This window comes from Chrysochloris asiatica, unplaced genomic scaffold (assembly GCF_000296735.1).
Source record: "Chrysochloris asiatica unplaced genomic scaffold, ChrAsi1.0 scaffold00245, whole genome shotgun sequence".
Lineage (NCBI taxonomy): Eukaryota > Metazoa > Chordata > Mammalia > Afrosoricida > Chrysochloridae > Chrysochloris > Chrysochloris asiatica.
The window spans coordinates 3,974,357-3,987,659 of record NW_006408763.1 but is presented as its reverse complement, the minus strand read 5'-3'; the positions used below and the strand labels follow the sequence as shown (position 1 = coordinate 3,987,659).

The 13,303-nt window shown below is 35.9% G+C and overlaps 1 protein-coding gene across 1 annotated transcript in view; it reads right to left on the bottom strand.

Moving 5' to 3' along the window:
* PSME4 (proteasome (prosome, macropain) activator subunit 4) overlaps window positions 1-13,303 on the bottom strand; it is a 122,577-nt gene that overhangs the window by 64,233 nt on the left and 45,041 nt on the right. Inside the window, exons 8-14 of the mRNA XM_006873538.1 lie at window positions 11,778-11,900; window positions 9,741-9,833; window positions 9,038-9,303; window positions 7,291-7,477; window positions 2,774-2,863; window positions 1,814-1,878; window positions 1,466-1,616 (exon numbers count right to left, since the gene is read on the bottom strand). Coding sequence (XP_006873600.1) covers window positions 1,466-1,616; window positions 1,814-1,878; window positions 2,774-2,863; window positions 7,291-7,477; window positions 9,038-9,303; window positions 9,741-9,833; window positions 11,778-11,900 — 975 coding nt within the window. The remainder of the gene's footprint in view (window positions 1-1,465; window positions 1,617-1,813; window positions 1,879-2,773; window positions 2,864-7,290; window positions 7,478-9,037; window positions 9,304-9,740; window positions 9,834-11,777; window positions 11,901-13,303) is intronic.

Sequence of the window (13,303 nt, the reverse complement as noted above, 5' to 3'; positions counted from 1 at the left end):
AACCAATTCCACGGCACACTACCACCAATGATAAGAATTTGCTTAATATTAGATTTAAGTTCTTAAAAATCTACACAAGATCCTAACTTGAACAAAACATTTGAGGTACAATATTTTATTTGCTACAGAACAATCCTACATGAAACTAGTGTTGATGGAAGCAAATATAATTAACTTAGCATCTTTGTGGCTAATTCAATCTACCAAGAAGATCTGGGAGGAATGCCTAATGTTTACAGTCTGTCATCCTGATAATCATAAACTATAGTATAAAATGCATCTCACTGTCGATTCTGACTCTTTGTGACCCTATAGGACAGAGTATAATGGTCCCATATGGTTCCCAAGGTTGTAACCTTTATTTAAACAAACTGCCACATCTTTTTTCCTTGGGTCAACTGGTCAGTTTGAACCACACTATGCTTTACCACTGTGCCACACCTACCCAGAAAATTGAAACATTCCATTTAATTGTAAACTTAAACTCTATCATGTCACAGAGTTTAACTTAATTGCTGAATGGGAGGTATGATTTGTAGACCTGGGTCAACAATGCTAAAAATAATAGACAACTCTTTCCAAAAGATTTCTGTTAACTAAAACATAGTTGTTGTTAAGTACTGTTGAGTCATTATGACTCATAGCGACCCTGTATAGGGTTTCCAAGGAGTAGCTGATTGAGTTTGAACTACCGAACTTGCATTTCAAATTGACCAGTGATCTAGTGCTTTATTCCACAGTGCCACACCAGGACTACATCAAAACATGTAGGTTCATTTCTTTATATTAGTGTAATCTTGATCTGGACTGTAAGCTCGCTTTGAAAGGTAAGGCTGGCAGTTCAAGCTCACCAGCTGCTCCTCGGAAACTCTATATAGGGTTGCTATGAGTCAGAACTGAATCAGTGGCACTTAACAACAACAATATTAACTCTTTAAGAAAAGACTTTAGCATTTAACTAAGGTAAACATGCTAAACAGACATAATCTCTGATGAAACAAAAAGAAACAAAAATGGAATTAAAGTATAGTTTTAAAAACCAACTGTATATAACAAGTATCTACAAATATGGATTACATGTCTACAGGATGACTAAGATAACAAATATTTCTAATCCAACGGGTGACAGCATAAGCAATTTCCAAAATGTCTCCCCCAAATAATATATTTAACTGTAAATCTTTTAAATACGTCCTTTTCAAATCTTAGCATACATTGCTGTTGTTTTTAAGTGCCGTTGAGTTGGTTCCAACTCACAGTGACCCTGTAACAGAGTTTCCAGGGAGCGGATGATGAGTTGGAACTGTGGACCTTATGGTTCAAATTGACCTTGCGATCCAGTGCTTTATCCCACAGCGCCACAAAGATAAACTGGCACAATACACAAACTTTAAACTTGAAATTCATCTTTAAAATATCAAATAAAACTACAAAATTTTAATTTATTGCAGCAATGCTCTCTTACCATAAATATTTCTTTGGAACACTGTGTGAGGATTGTACTAAACGTAGAAGACAGACCTAATTCAACCAAACTCTCCAAGTGAGTCATTTTCTCAGTTTCTGTCTCTTCTCTTGTTTGCTCCAATGTGCTACTTTCTATAAGTCCAAAGCATCTAAATAACCAAAGCATAATGTTTAGCAACTGAGAGAAGATTTAACATTTTTAATGGTGATTAGATAAGTCTCTACTGTCATGAATACTCAGCGACAGCTATTTAAATTAAATATGGCTCCCAGGGAAACAGGTTGCTGGCCAGAACAGGCACGTTTTTTAATCAGCTGAAGGATAGGGTATAGGCTGCATGCTCACCTGTCCATAAACTGTAAGACAAAATCCTCAAACTCAGCTGTGGCTGAACAAAGTTCTCGTTCCACCTGTAACGTTCCAATGTGGAGAATAATTTCAAATTATTCTTTTTAAAAAAAAAAAAAAAAAAATCTGAACTAACAAAATCAACTATGGTCTGCACAATAAATTTACCATCAAATTATTATTGTTGGGCACTGTGAGGAACACCACCATAATCAGATAATCAATTACATTAATTCAGTTTTACAGGGTTTCTATTTTTAAAATGAGAAGTCAAGTTGTCATCTTTTTTATCAACTAAAGTATTTTCAAATTATTTGTATATGTACCTGAAGATCCAAATGACATAAGTTTTGTAACATACTACCTATATAGAGAAAATAGTTCTAAAAAATGTTCAGACAATAAATAATGAATACTTTCTCTGTATCAGATGCCAATTCCAGAGCTGATTTATTCTTAACACAAGCATATGGAAAAACAAAATACTATCACTTTTGCTTGACCATTAAGGTAATAACAGAAATTTGCAATATACCTCAACTGTCAATTATTTACAAAACTGTCCTGTTTATAACCTCACTTCTTATGAGAGGTGCTTTGTACACTATTTCACCAAGGCTGGCCTGTTGATTACAACATTCTAAGGAGCTCTGGTAGCGTAGTGGTTACGAATCGGGCTGCGAACCTTAAGTTCAGCGGTTCGAAACTACCAGCTGCTCCGCGGGAGAAAGATGAGGCTTTCTACTCCCGTAAAGATTTACACCCTCGGAAACCCTGTACAGGGTCGCTATGGGTCGGAACCGACTCGACGGCACTTAACAACAACAACAACAAGTCACAAAATAGTAATTTTACTTATTTATTTAGCTAATATCCAAAGTTTTAAATTACCAAACATTACCATGTATACAAAATAGGCATAAAAAGTTAGTTAACCACTTTATTAAGTATGCTTACTTCTGTGAGGTCATTTCTTTCTTGCAGTACAGATGAACAATCTACTAAAGGCACTAGAGTGGAAAATGTTGCTATAAACTGGAATGTGATCTGTGGGAAAAAGCACAGAATTGTACACATTATATAATTCTACTTCAAAAACACATACTGTATGCCACAACAACATACTCAATAAATTATTTTGAAAGAATTCCTGTAGCAACCATCCTGGAAAACTTAGAATTGGACATGTTAAGGTTTCTCAAACTCAATCGGCTGCTGCTTTAGTAAGTTCTACTGAATTTACTCTAGCTAATAGCCTGATAATTAATGTATTAAGTTATTAGCTTAAATTTTTTATAGGTATTTGCCTTTTTTTCTTCTTCTAATAAAGCCTTTCTTATTTAGGGTTCTAATCACAATGTTCCCCAATTTATTGACAGTGAGCAGTTATTTTGCTTCCCACCTGAAAATGTAACATTTATTAAGAGAAAATTTAAAAAATACTAAAGCAGAAACTAGAGGCAAGGAAAGAAGATGATAAGCTAAACTGTATGTCAAGAGAAGATGTGTATCTAAAGTAGGCGCTAGCCATTTCAAACTCTCTAACTTCTCCTCACACTCTGCACACCACTAGTGCAGCAAAGGGAGACTCAAGTGATCATATGCTATGATTTTTTAACACTCCTCCTAGGAAAATAGTTAATATGCAATGAACTTTAATATATCAAATGATCCTTAAATGGTTACAGGTCAGGGAAAATTTCTTAAGAAAGATGCTACATATGTCACCTGTCGACAGATCTAAATGTATGCACCTATAGATACATGTTTTTATATAAGCTATGGTATTTGAGGAGTCCTAGTGTGGCACTGTGAGCTAATGCATCAGACTGCAAAGTCGTTTTAACCACAAGGTCGGTGGTTCAAGCTCACCAGCTACTCCTTGGAAACCCTATATAGGGTCGCTACAAGTAGGCATAGACTCAATGGCCCTTAACAATAGCAACAACATGGTATTTGAGAAACTTTAAAAGAAGTCCATTGAGATAGACTTTTGGCCAGATGGCAGACTCAGCAGACTCACTACAGGGACCCTGTAACCCTCCAAAACAACGATACAAGAGGCCAAATGAAACAGTTGTTGTTGTTAAGTGCTGTCAAGTCAGTTCCAGTCATTAGCAACCCTGTACAAGGTTCTCAAAATAGAAGCAGCTGGTGAGCTAGAACCACCGACCTTGTGGTTCAAATTGACTCTGTAGTCTAGTGCATTAACCCTCAGCGCCACACCAGAACTCAGAAACAGACACAGATGGAAATTCTGAAATTCTGAACTCTTGTTGTTAAGTGCCGTGGAGTTGGTTCCGACCCATAGCAACCCTGTAGAGGGTTTCCAAGGAGCAACTGGTGAGCTTGAACCACCAACTGTGCAGTTCAAACTGACTTTGCAGTCTAGCACATTAACACACAGAGCCACACCAGGCCAGCTGTTAGGCACACACTTATTAAAAAATTAAGCGAAAAACATCATGCGACTTATTAAAAAATTAAGCGAAAAACATCATGTGAGCAGTTCTGGCAACAGAAGGAAGCCTAGCAGAGCAGATTTGCAGAGACAATAGGAAATGTGCAATTCCTTCTTTCCCCCAACACTCTCCTGGTGACCTGAGGTATAGCCAGCTCAACCTCATCCATGCCCAGTGTAGACCCCACTCTCCTGGAGTTCAGAACCACACCAGTGTGAGGTGGGGAGGCTGTGCCACTTTAGTACCTTCATTCAGGCGGGATTGGCTGTGTAACTACAGAAGCCACATAGTCACCAGAACAGCATTTAACTAGTCAACCTGCCCCTAGCTCTGCCACTGAAACCATCTCCAGCTCAAGGACCTCCATAAATTACTTCCAGATTGAGGGCCCTGAAATGAGATAACACACCTAAGCAGATAGGAACTCCATCTAGGGCCAGGAAGTCCGCAGTCACATCCCTCCCACACACACTTCCCTGAGCTCCTTGGCTTGTAGGAGTCCGCAGAGTTTTCTTCTCTCTGGGTCCAACAGCTACAGTTTTAAAATTTTTGTTTCGGGGTTTGGTTTACTCCTTTCATTGTTTTTGTTTGCTTATTCTTTTTCCTCGTCCTTCTTCTCTTTCTAGCTCCTTGAACTTTATCTTTTCTAGCTCTGCTTCTCATTTTCCCTGTTCTTTTTATCTCCCTTGTGATCTTTATTATTCTCTACTTTCTCTTTTCATCTTTTCTCTCCCTCGTTTTAATTTCTTCCTTTTATATTCTCTTATTTTTCTCTTTTATAGTTCCATTTCTCTGTTCTTTGTTACTATATTCTCTTTTTGTCTGTTTTTATTTCATTAATACTTTCACTTTTCTTTGTTGGTTCCTTGTATGATTATTCTGTTATGTTTTCTTGTGTATGTGTGTGTGTGTGTGTTTTCTCTTTTCCATCTGACAGAAGCCGGTACCTATGCCTATGTATACAGCCCAACCACAATCATACCTTCTCTGCAGCTACGCCCACGGTGCAAGAGCTAATACCAGCTCCCATACTATCTGATCAACTACCACTGAAACCCACCCTAAACTGAGGTGCACAAATGGTGAATGAGAACGCTGTACACGCTTCCATTCTGTAATGACACCAAGAGGAGACAATTGGTGAAGAGCCTAAGAACACAAACCTAAACAATCAGTTAAAAATAAATACAACAACCCCACCAAGCCCCAAACAGCACTTACGATTTTAGCTCAAAGAAACAAGAGAGAATGGCTCATTTTAGCTCAAAGAAACAAGAGAGAATGGCTCGAATAAATGACCAAGATTCTGAAGAAGAAGGGGTAATGAAATTAAATGAAATAGAATTCATCTGATAGGTACATTATAAGGATTGACAGAAATATCAAGGGAAGTTAGTAAAAAACAGAAAAGAAAAAAAAAAAAACTTTAGAAAAATTCAGGAAACTACTACAAGAACAAACAGACAACATGAATGCAAATTTTGAAAACAATACAAACCTGAAATTAGAAATTAAGATTTCAGACACGGACAATACATTGAAAAAGCAAAGGTATACATCGAAAGCAATGAAAGCTCAAATTAGTGAGCTTGAAGATAAATCTCTCAATACTACTATGCTAGCAGAACAATAAAAAAAAAAAAAAAAAGAATGAAAAACTATAAAGAAAGACTAAGAGTTATGTAGAACAATATGAAGAGGACAACTTAGAGGTAACTGGAATTCCAGACATGAAAGAGACAAAAGCAGAGAAAACTGCCAAAGAGTTGTTGGAAGAAAACTTCCAAAACATCATGAAAGACGAGAAGTTAACATAAAAAAAGGTGAAAAACCCCCAAACAGGATAGACCTCAAAAGAAAACCACTAAGACACAGCATAATCAAACTTTCCAAGTTCAAAGACAAGGAGAGAATCCTGAGTGAAGTTTAGGAAAAACTGTCTAAAAAATGTCTAGCAAAGCTGTCCCTCAAACACAACAGTGAAATTAAGACATTTCCTGATAAACAGAAACTAAAGGAATTTGTAATGACCAGACCAACTTTACAAAAAAGTCTAAAGGGTTAGGTTGGTCAACAACAGAAGACAACAACCTGAGATTACCATCTATGAAAACCATCCAGAATTCAATCCAGATAAAAAGTTAATAAACCTGCATGTTTAAACTATAAAAGAAGGAAAGTAGAAAGATTTAATAAACATTAATACAACATAAATGAAGAAAGTAAAAAGAAAACCTACCAAAAAAATGAACTAAGCACAGAAAATTATTTGGAACAAAGAAACCAGCAATACCACAAACACAAACACAGCGAAATGGCAGCAACCAATTCATTCGTATTGATAATTACATTCAAAGTAAATGGATTAAATGCAACATTCGAGAGACAGAGTAGAATGAATACGGAAACAGGATTTAAAAAGATGGAGATAGCTTAAATGCTCATCAATAGAAGACTGATTAAACAACCCTTAGCTCATACACACAAAGGAATACTATGTAACACTAAAGAATACTCTGTGAAACACCTCACAAAATGGTTGAACCTGGAGGACATGATGCTGAGCGAAATTAGTCAATCACAGAAGGGTAAATACTGTACGAGACCATTGTTTTTAAAAGTTAAGGAAAGGTTTTCTTAGTAAAAGAAACAATCAATGATGGCTATGAGAAAGGGAGGTAGGGAAAACTTTTCACATGCTAGAGGGTAGATACATGTTAACATGAGTGGCAGAGCAGGCAATATATAACAAGAGGGATATTAGTATAGGAAAGAAGAAGGTAGCAGGAGACACAGGGAGGAATGCCAAGAGTTGAAGTGAACAGAGGTAAATCTGTTAACTGTTATTACATGGAGGGGGCTGCAATCATTGCAATGAAGCAAAGTATATTGTTTGTTGAATGTAAAACTGCTGATGCACTCTGTAAAACTTTACTCAATTCACAATAAAAAGTTTATAAAACAAAGATGTCAATTATAACTTAACTATAAGAGAACCATATATATGCTCACCATGCATTTGCTAAAGTCATTTGGATCCACCCCAGGCAATGCTCTCATCAACAGAGGTAGCATATGTGTTGGACCTTCAGGAAACCATCTGCCCCCTGATACCAAACTGCGAGCTACGCCAATGACACAACTTAAAGTAGCTGTGAGCTGGTGAGGTTCTGTTAATGTTTCTAGTGCAGGATACGTTCTATAAGTTGAAAACAGAGTTAAAAAAAAAAATTACCTTCATCATAGACAAGCATACATAGTATATTACACACACTACACATTAGCTGCATTCCGTCTTAGAGCTTTATTAAGTAACAGTACACTTGGAGTGAAAATTTGCTATTGAAGTTAATAAAATTACATAAAGGGAAAATACAGAGACTATTTCTTCCATGCAAATTCTATGAATTTTGCTTAATTTCAGTCATCTTGCGCCACACTCACCGTGAAATCCAATATGCTTTTACACTGCAGAAGAATTGCATCTAATCTAACAGTGACTTTTAGAATTCAGAAACAATAACAATAATAAATTCTCCGCATTTCCCACAAGAACAGTAATCTTATAAAAATGTTGAAATTCAGCTATTTAAAAATGCAAACCTTTCAAAATATGTGTATATGAAGCGTAGTGGTTACAATTCAGGCTGCGAACCGCAAGGTCAGCAGTTCAAAATTATCAGCTATTCCGCTGGAGAAAGAAGAGTCGTTCTGCTCCCGTAAAGATTTACAGCCTTGAAAACCCTGTACAGGGTCACTATGAATAGGACCGACTCCATGACACACAGCCACCACCATATAAAAACAAAAGAATCAGTACAACGAGGAATGAAGGCGGGGTGGGGGGTAGTAGTAGCTACGGAGGGGAGGAATGCTACCTTCCCCACTCCATTTCCAAATTAAGTTCTATGTGCTGGAAGAATTTAACTCAATACCTCCCTTTTAACAAATACATTTAAAGAGAATTCAAAAGGCTCAAGTTCAGATAGTAGAGGAAAGTAAAGACTCAAAACCGAAAGCATGAGTAATCTGCTCTTGAACATTAAAAAGATTAAGTAGATCTCTCTTGGGCTCTTGAGATGCACACTAGAGGTTGATACTGTGACAGTGCCTAGGCAAACATGAAGCTACTTTCATTATGATTTTAACATACAACACAACATAAATACAATAAAATTTCTACCATGGAATCAATAAACCTAACATTATATGAGAATGCTGTTGTGTGCTGTTGAGTTGGTTTCAATGCAAAGCAACCCTGTACAGGGATTCCAAGAGCAGCTCCAGTGCATATCTTATGGCGATACACCAGGGCTCTATATGAGAATAATAAAGATTTTTTTTTTCTTTTGTATCACTGATTCTATAAAATAATTGAAATAAAAAACAAAACAAAACTGCCATATACTCAGTTTTCAGTGATACTCGTATTTTCATTTACTAAAAAAAAAAAAATCTTAATGTATGAACAAAAAATACAGGTAACTAAAAAGTGCAAATAATTCAAAATACTTCATAAAATATTAATTATATTTCAGTGTTCATTTCCCCTTATAAACCTTTATTAAGTTAACAATCATGGCGTTAAAATGTCTTGCTTCTTTTCTATGAACAGAAATAAGCACTGAAAAAGCAAAACAGGAGCCACAGAAAGAAAAAAAGAACCAAACACAACAGAACAGACTACTAGAAGGAGCAGATAAACAGAATAGCCTAGCTTAGGCTTCGGCTTCAACAAAACATGTAAAGCTGTACCTACCTTTCAAGTACAGGGGGTATTACTAACTCAGGTCTCATGAGTGCAAGATTCTGCAGAGCCTGGGCTGCTTCTAGACTCCCAGTTTTACTGAACATAGCCAACAGGACAGGCTGAATAATGCATTGTACAAAGTCTGTAACATCTTGATCCGTAAGCTTATGACTCTCAGGCACAGGCGTTAACCAAGAAGGCTTCTTATATCTCTCACGATGCAATCTTCTAACAACGCTGTTTGGCAACCTCTGAAGAAGTTTCATTAACTTGTTCTGGGAAGAAAGAAGCAACAAGTTATTGACAGCTTCCACTTTTTCACATAGATATCCATGGTTCCTCTTTACTCTAACAAGAAAAGAAACCTGCACAGTATAACTCAGTATAACAATACAATCTTAGCAATTAATTACTGATGATAATAAATACAGATTTCAAATTTCAGTTTTTAAAGTTTCTAGCATTAATTTTTCATCATATAAAAAGTCATTTAACCTGACAACTTAAAAAACAGAAATCAAAACTTTATCCTACAAAACTGAAAATGTACTTTTGTGGTACTTTTATTACCAAACAGTGTTTATTTCTATATGTTCTAAGAAAATAGTAACTTACATATACTTCCAGCTTCTACAAAGGACATACAAAATGGTTTGATAAAAGCCTTTATCTTTACTCAAATATTAATCTTTATGTTAGTTAACACACTTACCAGCCAACGTCCATTATTTGAAGGATGGTAAAAAGATGTAATGCTGTTAAACAAACCAGTCAAGTGTTTCTGTACTAGCTTACTTGGTCCACCCTGTTCAGATAAAGATCATATGTTTAAATATGTCAGCAGTCACATTATTTTGCAAAAATAAAGGAGTCAAAATGCTTGTGCCTACATATAAATCTCTAACTAAATAGTTAATCCAAATCAATTAAAAGCTGTCAGTTATTAAACGTAAGGGTATCTATTTGAACCAAACTGGAAAAAAATCAAAGATTATATTTAAGCTTGGGCCCTGATGTGGCACTGTACGGTAAGCATTAGACTGCTAACTGCAAGGTCAGTAATTCAAATCCACCAGCTGTCCCTGAATATGCTATACATGGTTGCTATGAGTTGGAACACACTCGTTGGTACACAACAACAATATATTATTTAAGCTTGCAACAGCAGTATCTTTTACTGTTCTGCATCAAATAATTTGCATACTGAAATTTGCCACTCGATTATAATCTTCAAGCAAACAGGCATATGAAATTTTTCTTACACGACTTAAATGAATTTTCAGTTGCATGTCATAGAGGGCAGATGTCTATAAATACATTCAAATATTCACATTCAAATATTCTATGCTTCTAAATGCTTACAATGATCAAATAAACATAACCTGGTAGAAAAGTGGGGGGAAAAGCTACCTTTCAGTTTATCAATTGAGCAACGCTGGGATAAAGGACTACAGCTTAGTCTTGAAACCTTTTACCTATCGAATGACGATTTTACTTCAAGAAATAGCACAGACCAAAGAGAGAATTGTGAAAATACATTAGGAACATGCTCTCCTGCTAAAATGAAATTCATGTTCATGACTTCCAATCTAGCAGCTCTACCTAGATCAGGGCAACTACTCAAAGACACCATAACATTTGTATAGCAAAACGTTAATGAAGTTTTTTAAATCTCTAAAAGAATAATTGATTTTTATTATTTTTATTTTTACACTGAACACAAAATGAAGCTGCCAATGTACGCAACTGTGTGGGAAATCATAGCAAAAATAGTTTAAAATACTATTCCTAATCATCACCTAATTCTATTGCCTCCAAAGAATGAGATCCAACTCATTGCTTAAGTTGTTGTTAAGTGCTGTCGAGTCAGTGCCGATCCATAGCGATCCATAGCAATGAGCAGCTGGTGAGCCTGAACTGCCAACCTTGCAATTCAAAGGGCACTGCAGTCTGGCGCATTAACCCACAACGCCACAATGTAAGGTAGTACAAATCCAAATGTGTTTATTCTTGTTGAATATCAGAAAATGAGATTTCCCTCCCATTTAATAATGAAATGGCAAAAACAGCAGGTATCTTCAATTACTTTTGCTTTCTTTTATCTTACAATTAAATTTCTAACATTCTGCCTTTCCACAGAAACAAGCCATATCACAGAAAGTATACAGTGAAAAGAGGCAGTGAGAGAAACAATATATTAAAAATAATTTTTAAAAATATACAGTATAAAGTTGTTCTAGTATTTGTATTGGAAAGATGACATAACCTAAACTTATGGTTATATTTTAACTTTCCTTCAATGATAGCAATAAAATGAACCTTTATACTTCTCCATCGACTAATATTACTTTGCTGAATTAGCTTATGTGCTAATTACAATGCTTTCTGTTAACACTGAATGTAAAACTGAGTTACTGAGCACATATGGAACAACTTTATCCTTATCAATTTGACCTTGGGAAAACCCTTTCATTTCTGAGTCTGGTTCCTGGACTATGAAATATAAGACATTCTGAATTCTTCAAAACTCTGAAAAAAATCTGATTCTTTTTTAAGGTCTTCTGAGTAAGGAAATTTATAATTAAGACAATCTAGGTCTGACAAACATGAGCTTATCATATCAGAAAATACCCAAGAAACAATGGAAATACTACTAATATGGGTTTAGGTGGTTATACAGAATTTTTTTTTTTATGGCTAACACAAAATTTAAATGAACTACATAAAATAAGTATAATGTATTACAAACCATCATGGCAGTAATCCATATTACAGCATGTCCTATATCATAAGCATTTGTTAAAAATCTTGGGACTAATACTTGACTGCTTCCCACTGGGAGGTTCAAACTTCTCAGAATTCTTGTAAATATCTGTAAAGGGGGAGGGTGTGTGATTAAAAACAGGCATCAAGTAACTTTCCTAAAATAATTTAATAGTGTATCGTAGTTATATTAGATATATTCTCATTTTCAAATAGTTTTAAATCAAAATTATATATAAATATCTATAAATAGATAAATTCTATGTCCCTGACATGTGGATATGAAGCAGCTTTGATCACATACCCAAAATCTGACAAAATGAGATCTTAATAAATAACCATAAAAATGTCAAATGCAGATACTGTAGTAAGCATGAAAGTATTTACTTTTTTTGTTCTCTAAATGCAACATTAAAACCATCTTCCCTATCACTCACTCCATGGAAACACTGCACAACAAAGCATCAACCTGAATGCAAATACCTTTCAACAGATAAATTTTGCTCTTAAAATGTTACTACTGACTTGATATAAATGCATATTTTAAGTATGTCTGAAGGTAATGGTAAACTACTGGTAGTCCTAAGTTATAAATGAGATCCAGTTCTAACTGTGTCTTTGAGAATTTGCAGCTAACATAAGCAGCCATCTAAGGTACAATGATTGGTCTCTCCCTGTCTGGAGACAAGAAGAGTGATGAAAATTAAAGACACGTGGAAACAACTGATCCTCTGCACTAACAGTAAACCTCAGCCCCCAAGACCCTGGGCCCAGAAGAATTAGATGGTGGTCAGCTACCACTACTTACTGAAAGGGATCGCAATAGGAAGTCCTGTGTATAGTGGGGGGAAATGTGTGACAAAACTAAACAATCATTTCAAAAAGGGGAAATAATGACCAGATTTACAAATCTGATTGAAAATGGCCCCAAGAACATGGCACATAAGATGCCTCTCAGGCCTGGAAAGGAACTCACCCCTATGACTCTACTTTCGGTCAAAGACCAGATAGAGAAAAATCCTCTTAAAACAGTAATAAAAAGACAAAACATTAAAGGGCAAACAGCAGAACTGTCGGTTGGTATGTAACCTGGGAACAGCCTGTATTTCTCACTTAGTATTTCATGGCCAAACACAGAGAAAGAGGAAGCGAACACAGCAAAATCAAATGGAGCATTTGCCTTCTGCTGCTCTAATGTCAGTGTGCAACCAAATCACCTTGCTGTCCCATTCCAGCCCTACTGAAGCTCTGTTTCAGGTGAAAAAAATACCAACGATGCAATGTAAACAAACATTGCATGTAGATATATGCTCTAGCTTTATTTAGTCTAGGAAAATACAAAATGTGATCTGCAAAGTGGGGGATAAGGAGCTCTGGTAGCTTAGTGGTTCCGAGTCGGGATGCTAACTTCAAGGTCAGCAGTTCGAAACTACCAGCTGTTCCATGGGAGAAAGATGAAGCTTTTTGCTCTCAAAAAGATTTACAGGCTCAGAAACCCTATGCAGGGTCACA